The 15,511-nt window shown below is 40.9% G+C and overlaps 1 protein-coding gene and 1 long non-coding RNA gene across 2 annotated transcripts in view; one reads left to right on the forward strand and one right to left on the reverse strand.

Moving 5' to 3' along the window:
• Window positions 1–664: 664 nt before the first annotated feature.
• CFAP54 (cilia and flagella associated protein 54) overlaps window positions 665–15,511 on the reverse strand; it is a 207,597-nt gene continuing 192,750 nt past the window's right edge. Inside the window, exons 67-69 of the mRNA XM_073327473.1 lie at window positions 15,012–15,180; window positions 13,205–13,282; window positions 665–3,885 (exon numbers count right to left, since the gene is read on the reverse strand). Coding sequence (XP_073183574.1) covers window positions 3,766–3,885; window positions 13,205–13,282; window positions 15,012–15,180 — 367 coding nt within the window. The 3' untranslated portion in view covers window positions 665–3,765. The remainder of the gene's footprint in view (window positions 3,886–13,204; window positions 13,283–15,011; window positions 15,181–15,511) is intronic.
• The window catches only part of LOC140905004 (uncharacterized), a 29,456-nt gene continuing 29,226 nt past the window's right edge, over window positions 15,282–15,511 (forward strand). The window contains exon 1 of the long non-coding RNA XR_012156707.1: window positions 15,282–15,439. This is a non-coding gene — a long non-coding RNA (uncharacterized lncRNA). The remainder of the gene's footprint in view (window positions 15,440–15,511) is intronic.

Below are 15,511 nucleotides of genomic sequence, written 5' to 3' on the forward strand. Positions count from 1 at the left end.
CATTTGGTTTATTATCTTGTAATTCTGCAAATTAATCCTAGCCCCATCATTATTCTACTTAAGAAAAATATTTATTTTCTTATTTGACTGAAAAAAGGATTAGGCAACAAATATTCTCTCTTTAATACTGTCTCTTGATATAATAATTTGCATTCCAGAGCATCTTCCATTCAAGGATTTGAAAACATTTTGTGATGTTAATGGATTGTCTCATAACACCCCTCTGAGTTGGGGAAGTACTTTTATCCCTATTAAAGATGGGGGAACTGAGGTACAGTGAGGCTAATCTATGGACAGTCCCACAAGATGATAATTTCTCCAAGAAAGAGGATACGTTCCTAGTGCTAAGCAGATGAAAAGTAACTAGAGTTGGAGTCAGAAGGGACTCCACACAACTTTCACACAATAATCACATACACTTGAAGAAAACTGCGTGAAACAACCAATTTTCACTTTACAAAATTTATTAAATGAAACCTGAAAGTACTTACAAGAAGCTAAGTATCTGTGGAGGTCTGGCAGATCCCATGCAGGCCTTCATTATTAATGTACACATGCATTACATACAAGAAAACTATGGTAAAAAGACATTAAGGTTGCAAAGTCAAGTGTTCAAAATTTCAGAATTGTGAAAATAAAGCTTACTTTGTCCGCCTGGTGTGTGCTGACCCAATCTTTAATTACATAATCACAGGTTATTTTTTCCTCAGGACGTCTGAGTCATTGAATGAAGCAGCTGTTTAATGTTTCTATCTGTCCTCATCATTCAGGGTCTGGACCCTTCCCCAATTTACTGCATGCCATCCAAGCGCTGCACTGAATATGGAGTATGTTATTTCCTCACTATTGCCTCTCACAATAGTAATGAATTTATCTTCACAGAACCCCTGTGAGATATTATTATTAACCCCATTTTACAGAAGGGGAATTGAGACACAGAAATATTTTGGCCCAAATTTGGCCACTGTCCATTAATTGTTGGAGTCTCTATGTCTGGGTGTCCAACTTGAGACATGCAGGTTTTTCAGAGCTGTCATAGAAGTAACTAATTCCACGCCTGCACTGCAGGAAAGGGATGATCCTTTGCATGGATTGGACCCTCACTACAAAAGGCCTGGGGGATGCCTGTTCCATCCGTTAGTCTTCAAACTCTGGAATCAAACAAGACATGGTCCCCTGCACCCATAATATTTTGGGGAGGACTGAGGGAGAGCATATTGTGGAGATTTGAGTAATGGTGCAAACAGAGACTTATCTGAGTCTAACAGACTGCAAACCCTAGTCTTCATTCAATGGTAGGGGATGAAAATCCCACCCAAATTCCTATGCTACAGAAAACAAGAAGCAATTTACTTTGCAATTAATTTTATGTTTTACTCTATGAAATTGTTGAAAATGTGTTTAAATACGAGCTTTCTTCCTTACAAGCAGATTGTTAACTAAAGAATTGAATTACATGCTAAAGAAAAATGTTGTCTCCAATGCTATCTTCTGAAACCTGCAATGAATTCTTAATCCTGTGTTTATGAAAGTAAAACCTGCTGCTCTGGATACAGTGATATCAAAATTTCAGCATTACCATTCTACTGAAATGCTAAGGAGAGACAGTAGGGCAAAATTCTTATTTCAACAAAAATAACTTTAAAAGCATAAAATATTTAAATATGAATGTGAAAAGAATTCTACTGAACTTTTATTTCTCTTTTAAAAATAAATGTAATAGTGGTGGCAGGGTCCAGATTGACAGCACTGAAGAGTTATCTCCTCTGTAATAAAAAACTTTTTACTTATATAGCACTTTTCATCTGATACTCTCAAAGTGCTTTACAACTATTAATTAAGCCTCATGAAAACCCTCTGATATACTTCAAGGTGACCTTCAAAAAGAATAAAGAAAAAAGAAAAAATGAGGTATGTGCCCTTTTTTGGTTTTTATGAAGTCTAAAATATGCTGTTTTTCTACTTCTTTTATAAAAGAAATATGAGGAATGTAAATTTTTATCTTCCCTGTAAGAGTTGGGGGTCTTCCTGGAGGACGGTGGAAGTGTAAGATGGAGCATTCTCAGCCTTTAATTGAAGGGGTAGTAGTTGTGAATCTTTTTTCCCAACTATGTTAGGCGTTTGAGTTAAATATAAGTTATAAGAGAGTTTTAAACAATCTTACTAAAAATACATTCCCTAATTAGTTACTCAAGTTTCACTTTCTTGGTTCCTCTGATGTGATAATCCCAGTAGAACTCCTCTTATCCATAGTGTTATAGGAAAAACAACATAGACAACATCTGAATAATGTAAAAATAAACACTCCCCCCCCGCACATCTCTTATAATAAAAGCAACACATAACTAAAATACTTTCAATCATCCTTTATATATAATAAAGCAAAAAGGACCACAACCCTCTTTTTCCCTTTACAGATCACCTTTAAGTATCATTATATCTATTTTATCATTTGGTTAACTGAGGCACAGAGATACAGTGAAGTCAGTGAGAGTTTTGCCATTTAATGGGGTCAGGATTTCACCGTTAAGTGGTTATAGTCACACACAGGAGGCAGAATAGAACCCAGTATTTCTGACTCCCAGTCTCAAACTCTAATCACCAGCTACAACTCAGCTTATTCCCCCACACATTCCCCTGATTCTTTCTGTTATTTGTATTGCTTGTTGCCTGAATTACGATAGTTAGCAATGGTTTTGAGGCAAAATGGTGTCATAGCTTGAGCAATGGCTAGGGACCAGAAACTCCCAAATTCTAATCTTGGATCTCACAGTGACTTACTATGTGGTCTTGGTCAAGCAACTTCATTTTTCTGTGTCTATTTCTCCATCTGTAAAGTTGGGATAACAACACTTACTTCCTTAGAGGAATGTTTTTATGATACTTTAGTTAATGTTTGTCTGAATTTTCAAACAATAACAACACTTAGCATTTATATATATTTTCAATGTTATTTTGTTAAGCATTTTAGAATATTGTATGAAAGATACAATGCCTTTGTACTACACTTATGTAGCTTTTAAATTTGCCTGTTTACAGATTCTCTCTTCAGAATTATATGAAGACATCTAAATACACCTCTTTCCAACAAATCAGTTTCACTGTCAGCAGTATGTAAGAGTTTTTCTTCCTTTAACAAAGACAGAGGAATCTGAAATTGTAATTTAAAAGCAGTGAAATTGTGAAAGAAGGAGTCCAGTGCAGTGGTTTCTCAATGAAGCTCATCAATAGACGCACCCTTGACTAAGTGCAAAAGCAGTTAAAAGTGTGCTGGTATGGTAAAGTTTAGCATATAGCACATGCTTTATGGAAAAATCCATAGTTTATGTTTGAATGTTAGGAGGCTACAAGGCCTGCAGTATCTCAAGGGCAGTCTTTTTGGCCTATTCACATTTTTTAATCAACATGAGCTTTTTGAAAAGGAGAAACCCCAGCAAAATACAGACTCACTTATTTAGGACTGAATGGCTTACATTCTAAATCTTTTTACTGAAAGAAGTTCATATAAAAACATTAATTCCTGAAAAAGACATAATTTCATTTAAGATTAAGATGGAAGAAGGAAAGTTACCTTTTATTTTTTTTAAAAAAAAAAATAAGATGACATTTTCCAAAATGTAACTAAAAACTATGCAAATCATTAGGGGCCAGATCTTGGTCCCTTTAAAGTCAATGGCAAAATTCCCATTGGCTTAAGTAGGAACACAATTTGACCTTATAAACTATGAAATTCAGTGTTTGATTAAGTTACCACAGAAAGAAAATTCAAGGGAGCAGAGATACAATCCAGTTGAAAAGGCTTCCTCCTGCTATTGCACATCCATTAGCAGGATCAAACATTTTCTCCAAATTCTTTATTGACTGCAAAGTAACGTCAAATGGGACCTGGCAAAAATAAAAACAGTATTTCTTAAGTAAATAGCTTTTTAATATTACAGTAGGAATAAACTGAGACCTCTTAAATAGTCAAACAGGTTTCCCAACCACAATAGAAGAATAAATTGCAAATATTTGCGGCACATAAATAGGTTTGAGGCCAAAATGACCTCTTCTTACATGAAACCCCATGGACACAGGTTAAGGGGGAGGAAACCTCAGCAAGATCCCTTCACAGAGTTTCTCTTTGATCACTCTGTACCCCTCAAACTTGGGGACTTTGGCATATCCACTGGATGCCAGAACACCAGGACCATCTGCCCCATTCACGTCTTTGTGCCAGCTCTTGAACTTTGGTTCCTTCTGCCCACCATTCAGTAGTGTAGCTCCAATGGAGCCATGATGCCAGGGAATCCCACTGGCTACAATTATCCTCAATCCCCCTCCAACCCCCCCCCCCCACCCACACACAATGAGAGGGCTGTAAAGCAGTGGTGGGCAACCTGTGGGCTGCAGATTGCCCACCACTGCTCTAATGGAGAAGAGAGTGCCCCAGGTTATATTACAGTTCCAAGTTAATCTCTGTGGATCTTGTAAGAAGGTGATGCCAGTCCCCCTAGTCCTGCCACCAATTAATGTGAGACCACCTAGTCTATATGAACTAGATCAGTTTTAAAGCTATTGTTTAACTGCATTCAGCCAAAAGGGATTATATTTAGAAATCACTTTTGAAATTTAAAATGGACTTTCCCTAGCATTATTCTTTAAAATTTCACTGGGGCACCTGACTGTACTGACTATATTATTTTTAAACAGATGATCCATCTTCTGTTCTCAAAACCTGAACACTAATATACTCTAAAATGAATGAGTCAATAAAAATGGCCTTTTGTTCTAATTAAGAAGTAAATTCAATGATGAAGCAAATGTACAGGCAGATACTTCAACAAAAGAAAAAAAAAGACAGGAAAATACAATGGGCTGCTAAGTGTGACAGGACAAGAAAGAGAATTTTAAAAGACTACGCAAAATTGGAAATTGACTTCATTCAATTAGCTCAGGAAAAGACAAAAAGGAGGTAAAAAAACAACTGTAAAAGGTTTCTTTCAGAGACTAGGTTCTCCCTGGCTCTGCTGTGAGGCAAGGGTGCACAAGAAGCTCTTCTGATTACATACCCCATACAAGGGAAAGAACAACTGCAGTCCCTGTGCTCAAAGTAAGGCAAGGAGTGTTTTAGCTATGCATCCTGGCTTCAGGGGACAGGTAGGGGTGGGGCTCGGTTTTCACCAAAAGGGGAGCATGCTACATCATCCTAAAGATGTTGTGTGTGTACTCCTCCTGCAGGCTGGAAAACGTGGGTGAGGGATTATACCTCCTGATGCACAATCTCTCCCTGAGCTTCCCCTGACTCCAACAAAGGGTCATTTGTTATGTGCATAGTCTAACCAAAGATGTTTTATAAAATGTACTGAAAGTGTTGGAAATATTGCTCTGAAATATACTTTAAGGAGGAAGGTGCTGAGCATCCTTAACTTCCATTGGTTTCAGTGAGGTTTGAAAATACTCATCCCTTTGCAGGATTAGGTTCTAAATCCTTCTTTAACAAAATCTCCCATGGAAGTTTTACGTGAGAGGATTTGGCCTGAAGCCTCTATTCAACATTTTAAAACAGGCCCCACTGATACAGCCCACCAGGATTGTAAGGAAGTTAGAATGGCTTCTCTTCCTATTCACCTGGCCCAGTTTCTCCTTCCAGGAAAGATGTTTGGGAGGGATTGTTGGAAGTCTGATTTCTGCAGAAAGGAATTGCATTTAGATATGGGCAACAAACTGGGTAATGTAGAGGGATAGGGTCCTTTGGGAAGAAGATGATTTATTTCTCAAAGGGGATATCTGGGTTGGTGGGAAGGGGGAAGGTGATATATACAAAAGGGTTTTGAGGAGCTCATCATTTGTGTTGGTGAATGTTGATCAGCCAGGGTAGGACTGCAGAACTGCCAGATACCATGGACCTTTTCCCCATTATTAGTTGGGCCAGGATCCATAAGAGTCAGCCCTTTGGACAATCTCACTCCTATAGGCAGGACTGCTCTGTGAGTACCAGGGAGTACTGTATTTAGTAATGAGGAGGAGGAGATAATGTGATTGAGAAGGGGGAGTGGAGGTGAGAGATCCACGGTTTAATTATTTATAAAGGATGAATGAGGGGGATGCCTTGTGTATTAATCATTATGCTGTGGGCAGCTGTAGGGTAAAGGTATTTGGGGATTAGTGGAGGGGTCACTGGTTAGGATGGACTTTGAAGCGTACTCTAGGGATTCTTACTTGAACACCCAGCTGCAGCCACTGCAACACTTTAGGGCCACCTTAATGTAGTCAAGAAAGTTGAATAATAGTGCCTCATTCTGGAGAGCTTTGATGCTGATTGAAGAGAAGGTTACTTACCCTGTGCAGTAACTGTGGGTTCTCCACTTGTAGGTGCGGCAGCATCCCCTGCACCTGGGATTGGAGATCTTCATCAGCAGTGCTCATTGGACTGCACATGTGCACCTCCCCACTCTTGCTCTGTGAGCGGGACCTCTATATAGTGCTGTGCAGTCTGACCGTTCCCAGTTCCTTCTCTGCCGCAGAACTTTGTGTTTTCGGCTCTGAAGCAGAGGGCAGGATAGATAGGTAGTGGAGCACCCACAGGGACACACATTTCAAAGAACCTCAGTTACTGCACAGGGTGAGTAACCTTCTCTTCTTCTTAGAGTGATGTCACTATGGGTGTTCCACTTATAGGTGACAAGAAAGCAGTGCCCCTAATTGGAAGGCTGGGGTTTCAGAGCAACATTTACTGATGATGATAAGACAGCATGTCCTAAGAGAGTGTCTGCATCATGCATAATAGCATAGTGATGGGCAAAAGTGTCGGTTGATGCCCATTTAGCAGCTTTGCAAATGTCAGCAATGGGGACATTATTGAGAAAAGCTATCGAGGTGGATAGTGAACATGTGCAATGTACTCTAATTGCAGTAGGGGAGTGTCTATTGTGGAGTTTGTGCAAGGGGTCCCTGAAGAGGGATCAGGATGAGGGGGTGGCAGTGCAGGATAGGAAGGGGATGAAGTATCCTTCCTTGACTATCTTTAGAACCCACTTGTCCAAGGTGATTCATCTCCATGATAGGAAAAACAGAGCTAGTTGGTAGCCAGACTGGTGGGATGTCAAAGAAGGTGGGTATGTGCGAGATGTAGCCCACTGCAGAATGCTGTCTAAGTTTGGACGGAGGCCTTTGTTTTCAGTGCCGGATGTCATAAAAGTGCCACTGAGGAATATACTGCAGTGGTCGTGATCACCGGGGGGGAATGATACTTCCACGGGCATCTTTTCGGCACTGGCATGTAGATGCTGAAGGACTGGAGAGTAGTTTGGGAGTCTTTAAGTGAGTGCAGGGAATCAACTAGGTGCACCGAGAATACTTTTTCACCCTCAAAGGTAAGTTTTCCACAGAGGTTTGTACATCCTTAGGAAAGCCCGAGAGGTGGAGCCATGAAGAATGCCTTATGACCACACCAGTTGCAATGGAGCGGCAGTAGTATCTGCAAAGTCTAATGCGGCTTTTAGGTTTGTATGTGCTAGGAAGCATCTCTCAGATATTAGGGTCTGAAATTGCTCTTTCTTGGCCTCCGGAAGGTCACAACAGAGTTCCTCCAACTTGGAATAATTTAAGTACAGTATTCAGAGTAGCAGTCGTGTTAGTCTGTATCCGCAAAAAGAAAATGAGTACCTGTGGCACCTTAGAGACTAACAAAATTTATTTGAGCATAAGCTTTCGTGAGCTACAGCTCACTTCATCCGATGCATGTAGTGGAAAATACAGTGGGGAGATTTATATACACAGAGAACATGAAACAATGGGTGTTACCATACACACTAATGAGAGTGATCAGGTAAGGTGAGCTATTACCAGCAGGAGAGAAAAAAAAAAGTACTGTAGAATTTCAGATTTATGAATACTGGAGTTATGAACTGACCAGTCAACCACACACCTCATCTGGAACTGGAAGTACACAGTCAGGCAGCAGCAGAGACCAAAAAAAAAAAAAAAAGGCAAATACAGTACAGTACTGTGTTAAATGTAAACTACTAAAAAAACAAAGGGAAAGCAGCATTTTTCTTCTGCATAGTCAAGTTTCAAAGCTGTATTAAGTCAGTGTTCAGTTGTAAACTTTTGAAAGAACAACCATAATATTTTGTTCAGAGTTACGAACATGTCAGAGTTATGAACAACCTCCATTTCTGAGGTGTTCATAACTCTGAGGTTCTACAGTCACTGTATTTAGCCATCAGAGCTCATAGTACAAAATTCAGAATTGAAGCATGGCTGATGAATACGCCTTGCATCCAAATAAGTCTAAGCATTTCCAATCTCTGTCTGGATGGCTAGACTGGGATTGGTATTGACGGTCTCTTTCTCTTGCACCACACTGACTACCAGAGAATTAGGGGTGGGCTGCGAGAATAGAAATTCTGCATTTTTTGATGGAATATAGTATTTTTTGTTGGCACGTTTGAAAGTCAGAGGGCTGATGGATGCTGCCAGAGCACTTCCGTGGTGTTGAGAAGAGCCTCATTTATTGGTAGTGAGATCTTGGAAGAAGAGGGTGTGTGCAGACTATCAAGCAGCTTATGCTGCTTGTTGCTGACTTCCTCCAAAAGGAATCTGAAGAGAGTCTGAAATCCTGTGGAATAACTCTTAAAAATGTTTGAAGTTGTCATCAGTCATAGGACGTGGGGGCACGATACCTCATCTGGGGAAGAGGAAGAGTAATGTAATGTTGGTGTAGCTTCCTCCTTCTGTTCCTCCTCCTGTTCTTCCTCAGGCAGTACTGGCGGAGGCTCAGCCTCCAGAAGGCGAGAGACCAATGAAGAAGGGAGAGGTGTAGGTCTCTGGTTTTGCTCCATCAGAGGTTTCCCAGATTGTGCCCAGTACCTGACCCAAAGGTCCCAATATGGCCAGTGTAAGGGAATGGAACATGTGGTTTCATCCATGGTGGTCCGTACCAAGGTTGTGGACCAGATGTAGATTGTGCGTAGTGAGGATGAGTAGGTGGAACTTGTCTGGCAGATGAGGGTGCAATGGAGCCCTCCTCCTTCTCCTCTTCTTCCTCCTCATCACTGGAGAAGGGAGGTGCCATCCTTGGGGGAGAAAGGAAGGGAGCATCGTGAGTCTGGAGAGGAAGGTGGAAGTGGGTGGAGGTCACGTCTAAGGAGAGGGAACTCAGGAATGTCAGATACCAGCAAGTTTTTAGGATATCTGAAGTCTTGTGGAGGGGGAAAAAGCATCATCGGTGCAGATGTGTGACTCTGCTAAAGGAGGGATGTGCTCCCCTGAAGAGTCAGTAGATGGAGCAAGAGGCTTGGCCGGTGCTGATGACTTTGCCAGTGTGGACACTTTCTATGGCCTGTCTCGGTCTTCAGAACTGCAAGACAGTTTTTTCATTTTGGTAGGAGAAGTACTTGGATGGGCCCTGGAGCTATGTCCCCTGTCAGATGATACTGAAGCAACTGACTTCTCAGTGGATGGTGTTCTGGCAGGCTGTGCCTCAAAGTGTGAGGAGGGAGCCCATTTCTTTCAATCCAAGCAAGAAAGCGAAGACTTTCTCTCCCAGGGACGCAGGGAATGAGGATTGGCAGATGATCTGGCAGAGCGCAAAGGCCTCACAGGAGGAAAGTCTGGGCTTGGGTCCGATGCCGATTGTAGTGATTTCTCCATGAGGAGAAATTTTAACTGAATTTCCTGGTCTTTACTGGCTTTGGCTATCAGGCCAAGGCAGTGGGAACACTTTTGTGGGACGTGTCCCTCTCCCAGACAGTGAATACACTGCAGGTGGCCGTCTGGTACTGGGAAGGCGACCACGCAAGAAACACACCTCTTAAACCTGGGTGATCTGGGCATAATTGTGAGGGAGAAAAAAGCTTCCTGGGTGGGAAGGATGGGAAGCGGAGAAACGAAAACCTAAACTATGAAATAACTGTAAAAGTAAAGTTACAACAATTTTTTTTAAAAAGAATTTAGATAGAAGAAAAGAGAAGGAAAAGAAGAAAATACTAACTACACTACAACTAACAAGTAACACACTATCTACTGAGGGAACAGGATAAGCAGGCTCTGTTGCGGATTCCATCCCAGACCAAAGGCAGCAGAGAAGGAACTGGGGGCAGTTGGACAGCACAGCACTACATATACATCCTGCGAGACGGGGGAGGTGTGCATGTGTGGTCCGACAGGCACTGCTGATGAAGATCTCCGATCCCAAGCACAGGGGGTGCTGCCACGCCTACAAGTGGAGCACCCATATGTATATCACTCAAAGAAGAACTATTAAGCTTCCATCAGGTAGACTTGAGGAAAAAAATTGTCCTCATCAGTCTATCAACAGTTTTATGAGACTTTATACTAATGTTTTGGCATCTACTATCACAATAGTTGCCCCAGGCCAGCTTCTCCTCACAGAACACCAAGGTTTACAAATAACCTGAAAAAAATGAAGAGAGGCAGGAAATCCCTAGAGGGCCGGTGGTTAAATTGTCATGCTGAGTCTGACTGACCAACAGACTTTTTAACATGGTATGCTGTATCTGTTTTTATTTAATGCAGTGTTGGTGTAGCCATGTTGGTCCCAGAATATTAGAGATTCGAAGTGGGTGAGGCAATATATTTTATTGGATCAACTTCTGTTGGTGAGAGAGACGAGCTTTCAAGCTACACAAAGCTCTTCTTCAGGTCTGGGAAACGTACTCTGGGTGTCACAACAAAATACAAGGTGAAAAAGATTGTATAGCATAAGTAGTTTCAAGGGTCCATTCCCGGTCACGTGGCCTGTCAACACCTCTCCAGTCATTGGGGAAACAGAAAGCTGGGGGTCAGGGGTTAGTGGGTTACAGATTGTTGTAATAAGCCATAAATCCAATGTCTCTGTTCGGTCCATGATTTTTAGTGTCCAGCAAAGTTATCAATTTAAGCTCCCAGGCTCATCTTTTGAAAGTGTTGCGCAGGTTTCCTTTAAGATGAAGACCGAGAGGTCAGATATAGAATGATTGCTTTGTGAAAAGTGTTCCCCCATAGACGATTTGGTATTTTCGTCAGGTTTCAGAGTAACAGCCGTGTTAGTCTGTATTCGCAAAAAGAAAAGGAGTACTTGTGGCACCTTAGAGACTAACAAATTTATTTGAGCATGAGCTCACGAAAGCTCATGCTCAAATAAATTGGTTAGTCTCTAAGGTGCCACAAGTACTCCTTTTCTTTTTGGTATTTTCGTCTTTCATCATTTTTCTGTGAGAGTTCATTTGGGAGCATAGTGATTGTCTAGTTTCACCCACATAGTTGTTATTGGGGTATTTAGTGCACTGAATGAGGTACACCACATGTTGTGATAGGCATGTGTAGAATCCCTGGATTTTGAAAGGTGTGTTATGGGGAGTGTCAATCATCGTAGCAGTGGAGCTATGTCTACAGGTTTTGTATCAGTTGTTCTGACAGAGTCTGGTCAACATCCTGGACTCCACGATCAGCTTCAGCAATGGAACCCTACAGACAACTGCATACAAGAAACCCACAGATCACTACACCTACCTTCACAGATCCAGTAAACACCCCAAACACACCAAGAAATCTGTTATCTACAGCCAGGTACTCAGATACCACAGAATATACTCCAAGGAGAAAGTCCAGGATATATACCTGTAATGGGGGAGGGTCCCAGAGTTTGGGCTGCAACCCAAGCCTGAATGTGTACACTGCAGTTAAACAGCCCTTTAGCCCGAGTCAGCTGGCATGGGCCAGCTGTGGGTGTCTAATTGCAGTATAGAAGTATCTTCTGAGTACATTTCCCAGATCTAAAGAAGAGCTTTGTATAAGCTCAAAAGTTTTTCTCTCACTTATAGAGGCTGGTCCAATAAAAGATATTACCTCACCCATCTTGTTTTTATTTAAGACAGTCTTGCTGGGGACTTGGAAACTGGTAGTGAGGTCACAATCACTCTTTGGATGCCTCCAAGAGAAACTGAATGCTGATCACAAGTGGGGTAACAACTTGAGTATACTGTCATGGACAAAAAATGTACCAATCCACCTCCCCAAAAAGTTGATGGTAAGAGCCAAAAAGGACAAAAGGAAAGCCCAAATGACTGGAGGGTCCAAAGCTAGATGTAAGGATACATGTAGTCTTTATATTAAAAAGTGCTGGGAATCTGGTGGAGCTTATGCAAAGGATATAGCTCTTGGCAAAGGTGGAGAAGGGAAAAATTAGACAAATCTACTGTGAGTATTTTTAGTTTTCTGTTGTATGTAGAAGGAAGTGTTTGTAGCCAAACAACGAAGATATAAAGTTTATAATCATGCTATTGTGGAGGCCTGAGACCTGATCAAATATGCCCCCCCACCCCGGTCCCATATTAAACCAGCCTTGGGTGAAACTCAGGGAGTTCACCACTAAAATTGGAAAAAAAAAATATTAAGATAAGCTCTGACCAGCATTTCAATACTGACCATCTGCATAAATAGAGAAGGTCACAACTAAGTTTATCTTTCATGTCTAAATTGTAAATGTAAAAACTTGGGCAGGAAGGAGGACAGGTAGGTGCCAGTATGTAATTGGTTAAATTTTTGTTATTTAGGAGTGGGGAATAATGTGATAGGTTTAGTAAATTTAATGGAGGTAGCTAGTTTTACCTATATAATGTAAATGAAAAAAATGCTCTTTGGGAACCATTTCTGGGCTGCAGTTCAACATCAAGCTGCCAGAACTCTGACTCCTCTATATGACCATGACGTGCAGAGGCATCGCTGGGAACCCCTAGATTAGTGGATCCTCCCTGGCCATTGGGTGAAATTTGTCTGTATATTGGGAGTGGTGAGCATAAGAGATTTGCTTGGTATATGTATTCTGTGAGTGTTGCTAATAAATAGGTGTTTAGAGCACAGCTGTTTAAAGCTCTTTCACGGGGAAAAGGGGTGGGTACTTAAATTGATTAGGTTTCTTCCTGAGCCCTGTGGGTAAAGATATGTACCTTACACCCTGAACCCTAGGAAGGAAAAGGGTGGGGGTGCCTAAATTGATTGGGTCATGCCTTGAGCTGTGGGTAGGGTATAGGCAGGGTGCCCTAAATTGAGCAGGTAACAATTGTGTACATCAATGCTATTTTGATTGTACAAATCTCTATTAAAAACCAATAATGTAAGAAAGAAAGAAAGACTAATTGATATCATCTCTATTTTAGTTTGACCAAAAAATTTTAGCCTTGAAGAAAAAGAGGGTTTTTTAAAAATCAGAATATCATACCTCAGTTAATGGAGAGGCCAGATCTGGAACAATACACAGCAAAGCTTTTACTTCAGACAAACATTGCTTAAGCATTTCCTATAACAAAATAGGAAAAATCAATGCTGTATTTTACGTTTTATGCTATGAACTATTAGAGAGGATTTTTAAACATTCTTTTTCATTGCCTCACAATTATGGGGTTATTTGTTGTTTTGACAGAATTCAAAGTGTGGGAATGTTTATGTTCCATTTTTTAATACTGCAGAGAAGTGATGCTCAGACATCCTTAAATGTATAAAGTACCAGACTTATAGTAGCCACAGTAAATTCATGCTGGTCTTTTCTATAGCAACTCAAGGGCATAATCCTGCAGTCCTTACTCAGGCAAAACACCAATTGACTTGAGGAATGAGCAGGGCCGTCTCTAGGGGAATGTGGGGCCTGGGACAACACCTCCCCCCAGCCCCCTCACCGCCCCCATTCCACCCCTTTCCCCAAGCCCCTGCCCTGCCTCTTTCCAGCTTCCACCTCCTCCCCCAAGCGACACCAGGAGCTGGTGAGGCGGAGCAGAGTGGGGCAGCCTGGGGCAGAGTTGCTCGTTGCTGCTAGTGCCAGGCCCCCTGCTAGCCCCTCAAGCCACCCTGGACCCTGTGTCCCGAAGCACGGGGCCCCCCAAAGCATGGGGCCCGGGCGGTTGCCCCGGTCCGTCCTATGGACAGCACAGCTCTGGGAATAAGCCCCCAATAAGTGTACTTCTGCCACACATTTACTGGAGACATTAGAGTTAAGCAGATAGGAAGAAGATATTTATGTACATGTAACATACAAAAGAAATGCCACAACCAATTAGCATTCCAGACTGTGGTTTTCAGATCACTGACTTATTTACTAATGAAAGTTTGAACAAAAACCTTCAGCTAATCAGAAACAGTCACTAAAGGACAGCTCTGTCTACCTCCGAAAAACACTGTATTCTCTGATTGGCTGAAACATCATTTGTTCTCCAAGCCAGTCAGAATACAGCTTTTCAATAATAGCACAGTGAGCAATTGTCACTGCTTCACAGCACCCATCAAGAAAAATGACAGCATCTACATCATTAATCATTTCATATAATAGATATAAAGAGAACAGTGTCACATGATAAATGTCTCCCACTTTGAAAATAAACGTCTTCTTTTCCTCAGCATTTATCAAGCAGCAGTTATGCTGTAGCGATATTCTATTCCATTGACATTATCTCAAAGAGACCACATGGAAATCCTGAAATTGCCTCTTTTGTATTTATTTATTTCTGTCACAGAGACATATTCAGCCTTGCTAATAAAAAGAGAGAGCATGGTGGTATAGAGAAAATGAAAAGAAATTCCTTGCCAGTTTTAGTCCTACTCAGTTATTGGAAGTTTCTCTTCTTAGAATCCAATCACTGGCCATTCTGCACTGAAGATGTATAAGCTATTTTGTCAAAAGAGCTTTCGTGTTCATCTGCATATTAGTATAATACCATGGCCAACATTTTCAAATATGGATCACTAAAAAAAGTTAGGTGCTTACAGCCATATTTAGACATCTGAGAATGTGGCCTTTATTTTCAAGGAAGCTGAGCATATTTTATGTCAGGCACACCTGACAAGAAAGGAAAAAAGTTACAAAGTTAAAGATTAGGTGATGTGGGTTAAAATGTTTCAACCTTCCTTGAAGTAGTTGAGGGAGGTCTCAGTTTTTGTCTTTTCTTCCAACTTTCCCATTTCCTCAAAAACAAACATGTAAGACATCGGACTATCAGATGTATTTAGAATCCTGGGCATAATTTGTCCTCACTTACTTCTGTTTTTTCATCAAGTTGCACCTTTGCGAGATTAATTTTGGACTTTTTTGAAGGCACTTGTTTCTGTCTTTCACTTTGTACTTGTAAAGGAAAACTTGTAGATGACTGCACCAAAATTTCAATGTGCTGTTTCACATTAGACAATTTCTCACGTAAGGAAATAATTCTAAAAAAGAATAATGTTGTATCTGTTACAAAATGCAGTTATACATTTCGCAATGCTTTGATGTTACTTTTATTGCCATACATAAACAAATTGACGTGAGTTGTTTCTCACATAGTTTTGCTACGATGGTTTCTTTCATTTCAAGCCTGATCCTGCAGTTTTGCAAAAACCAAGCTTTCACTGAAGACAATGGAAATATGAAATGTGAAGAAATGCAGTATTAGGCATTTTGTGATTTAAAAGAACCACAACAAAAATGGTGAGAGGAAACATATTTCAAAAATAATATTTTCTCCTTTATGCCATTGCCATTCTGTTGCCTTTGTTGCTA

This window comes from Lepidochelys kempii, chromosome 1 (genome assembly GCF_965140265.1).
Source record: "Lepidochelys kempii isolate rLepKem1 chromosome 1, rLepKem1.hap2, whole genome shotgun sequence".
Taxonomy (NCBI): Eukaryota; Metazoa; Chordata; order Testudines; family Cheloniidae; genus Lepidochelys; species Lepidochelys kempii.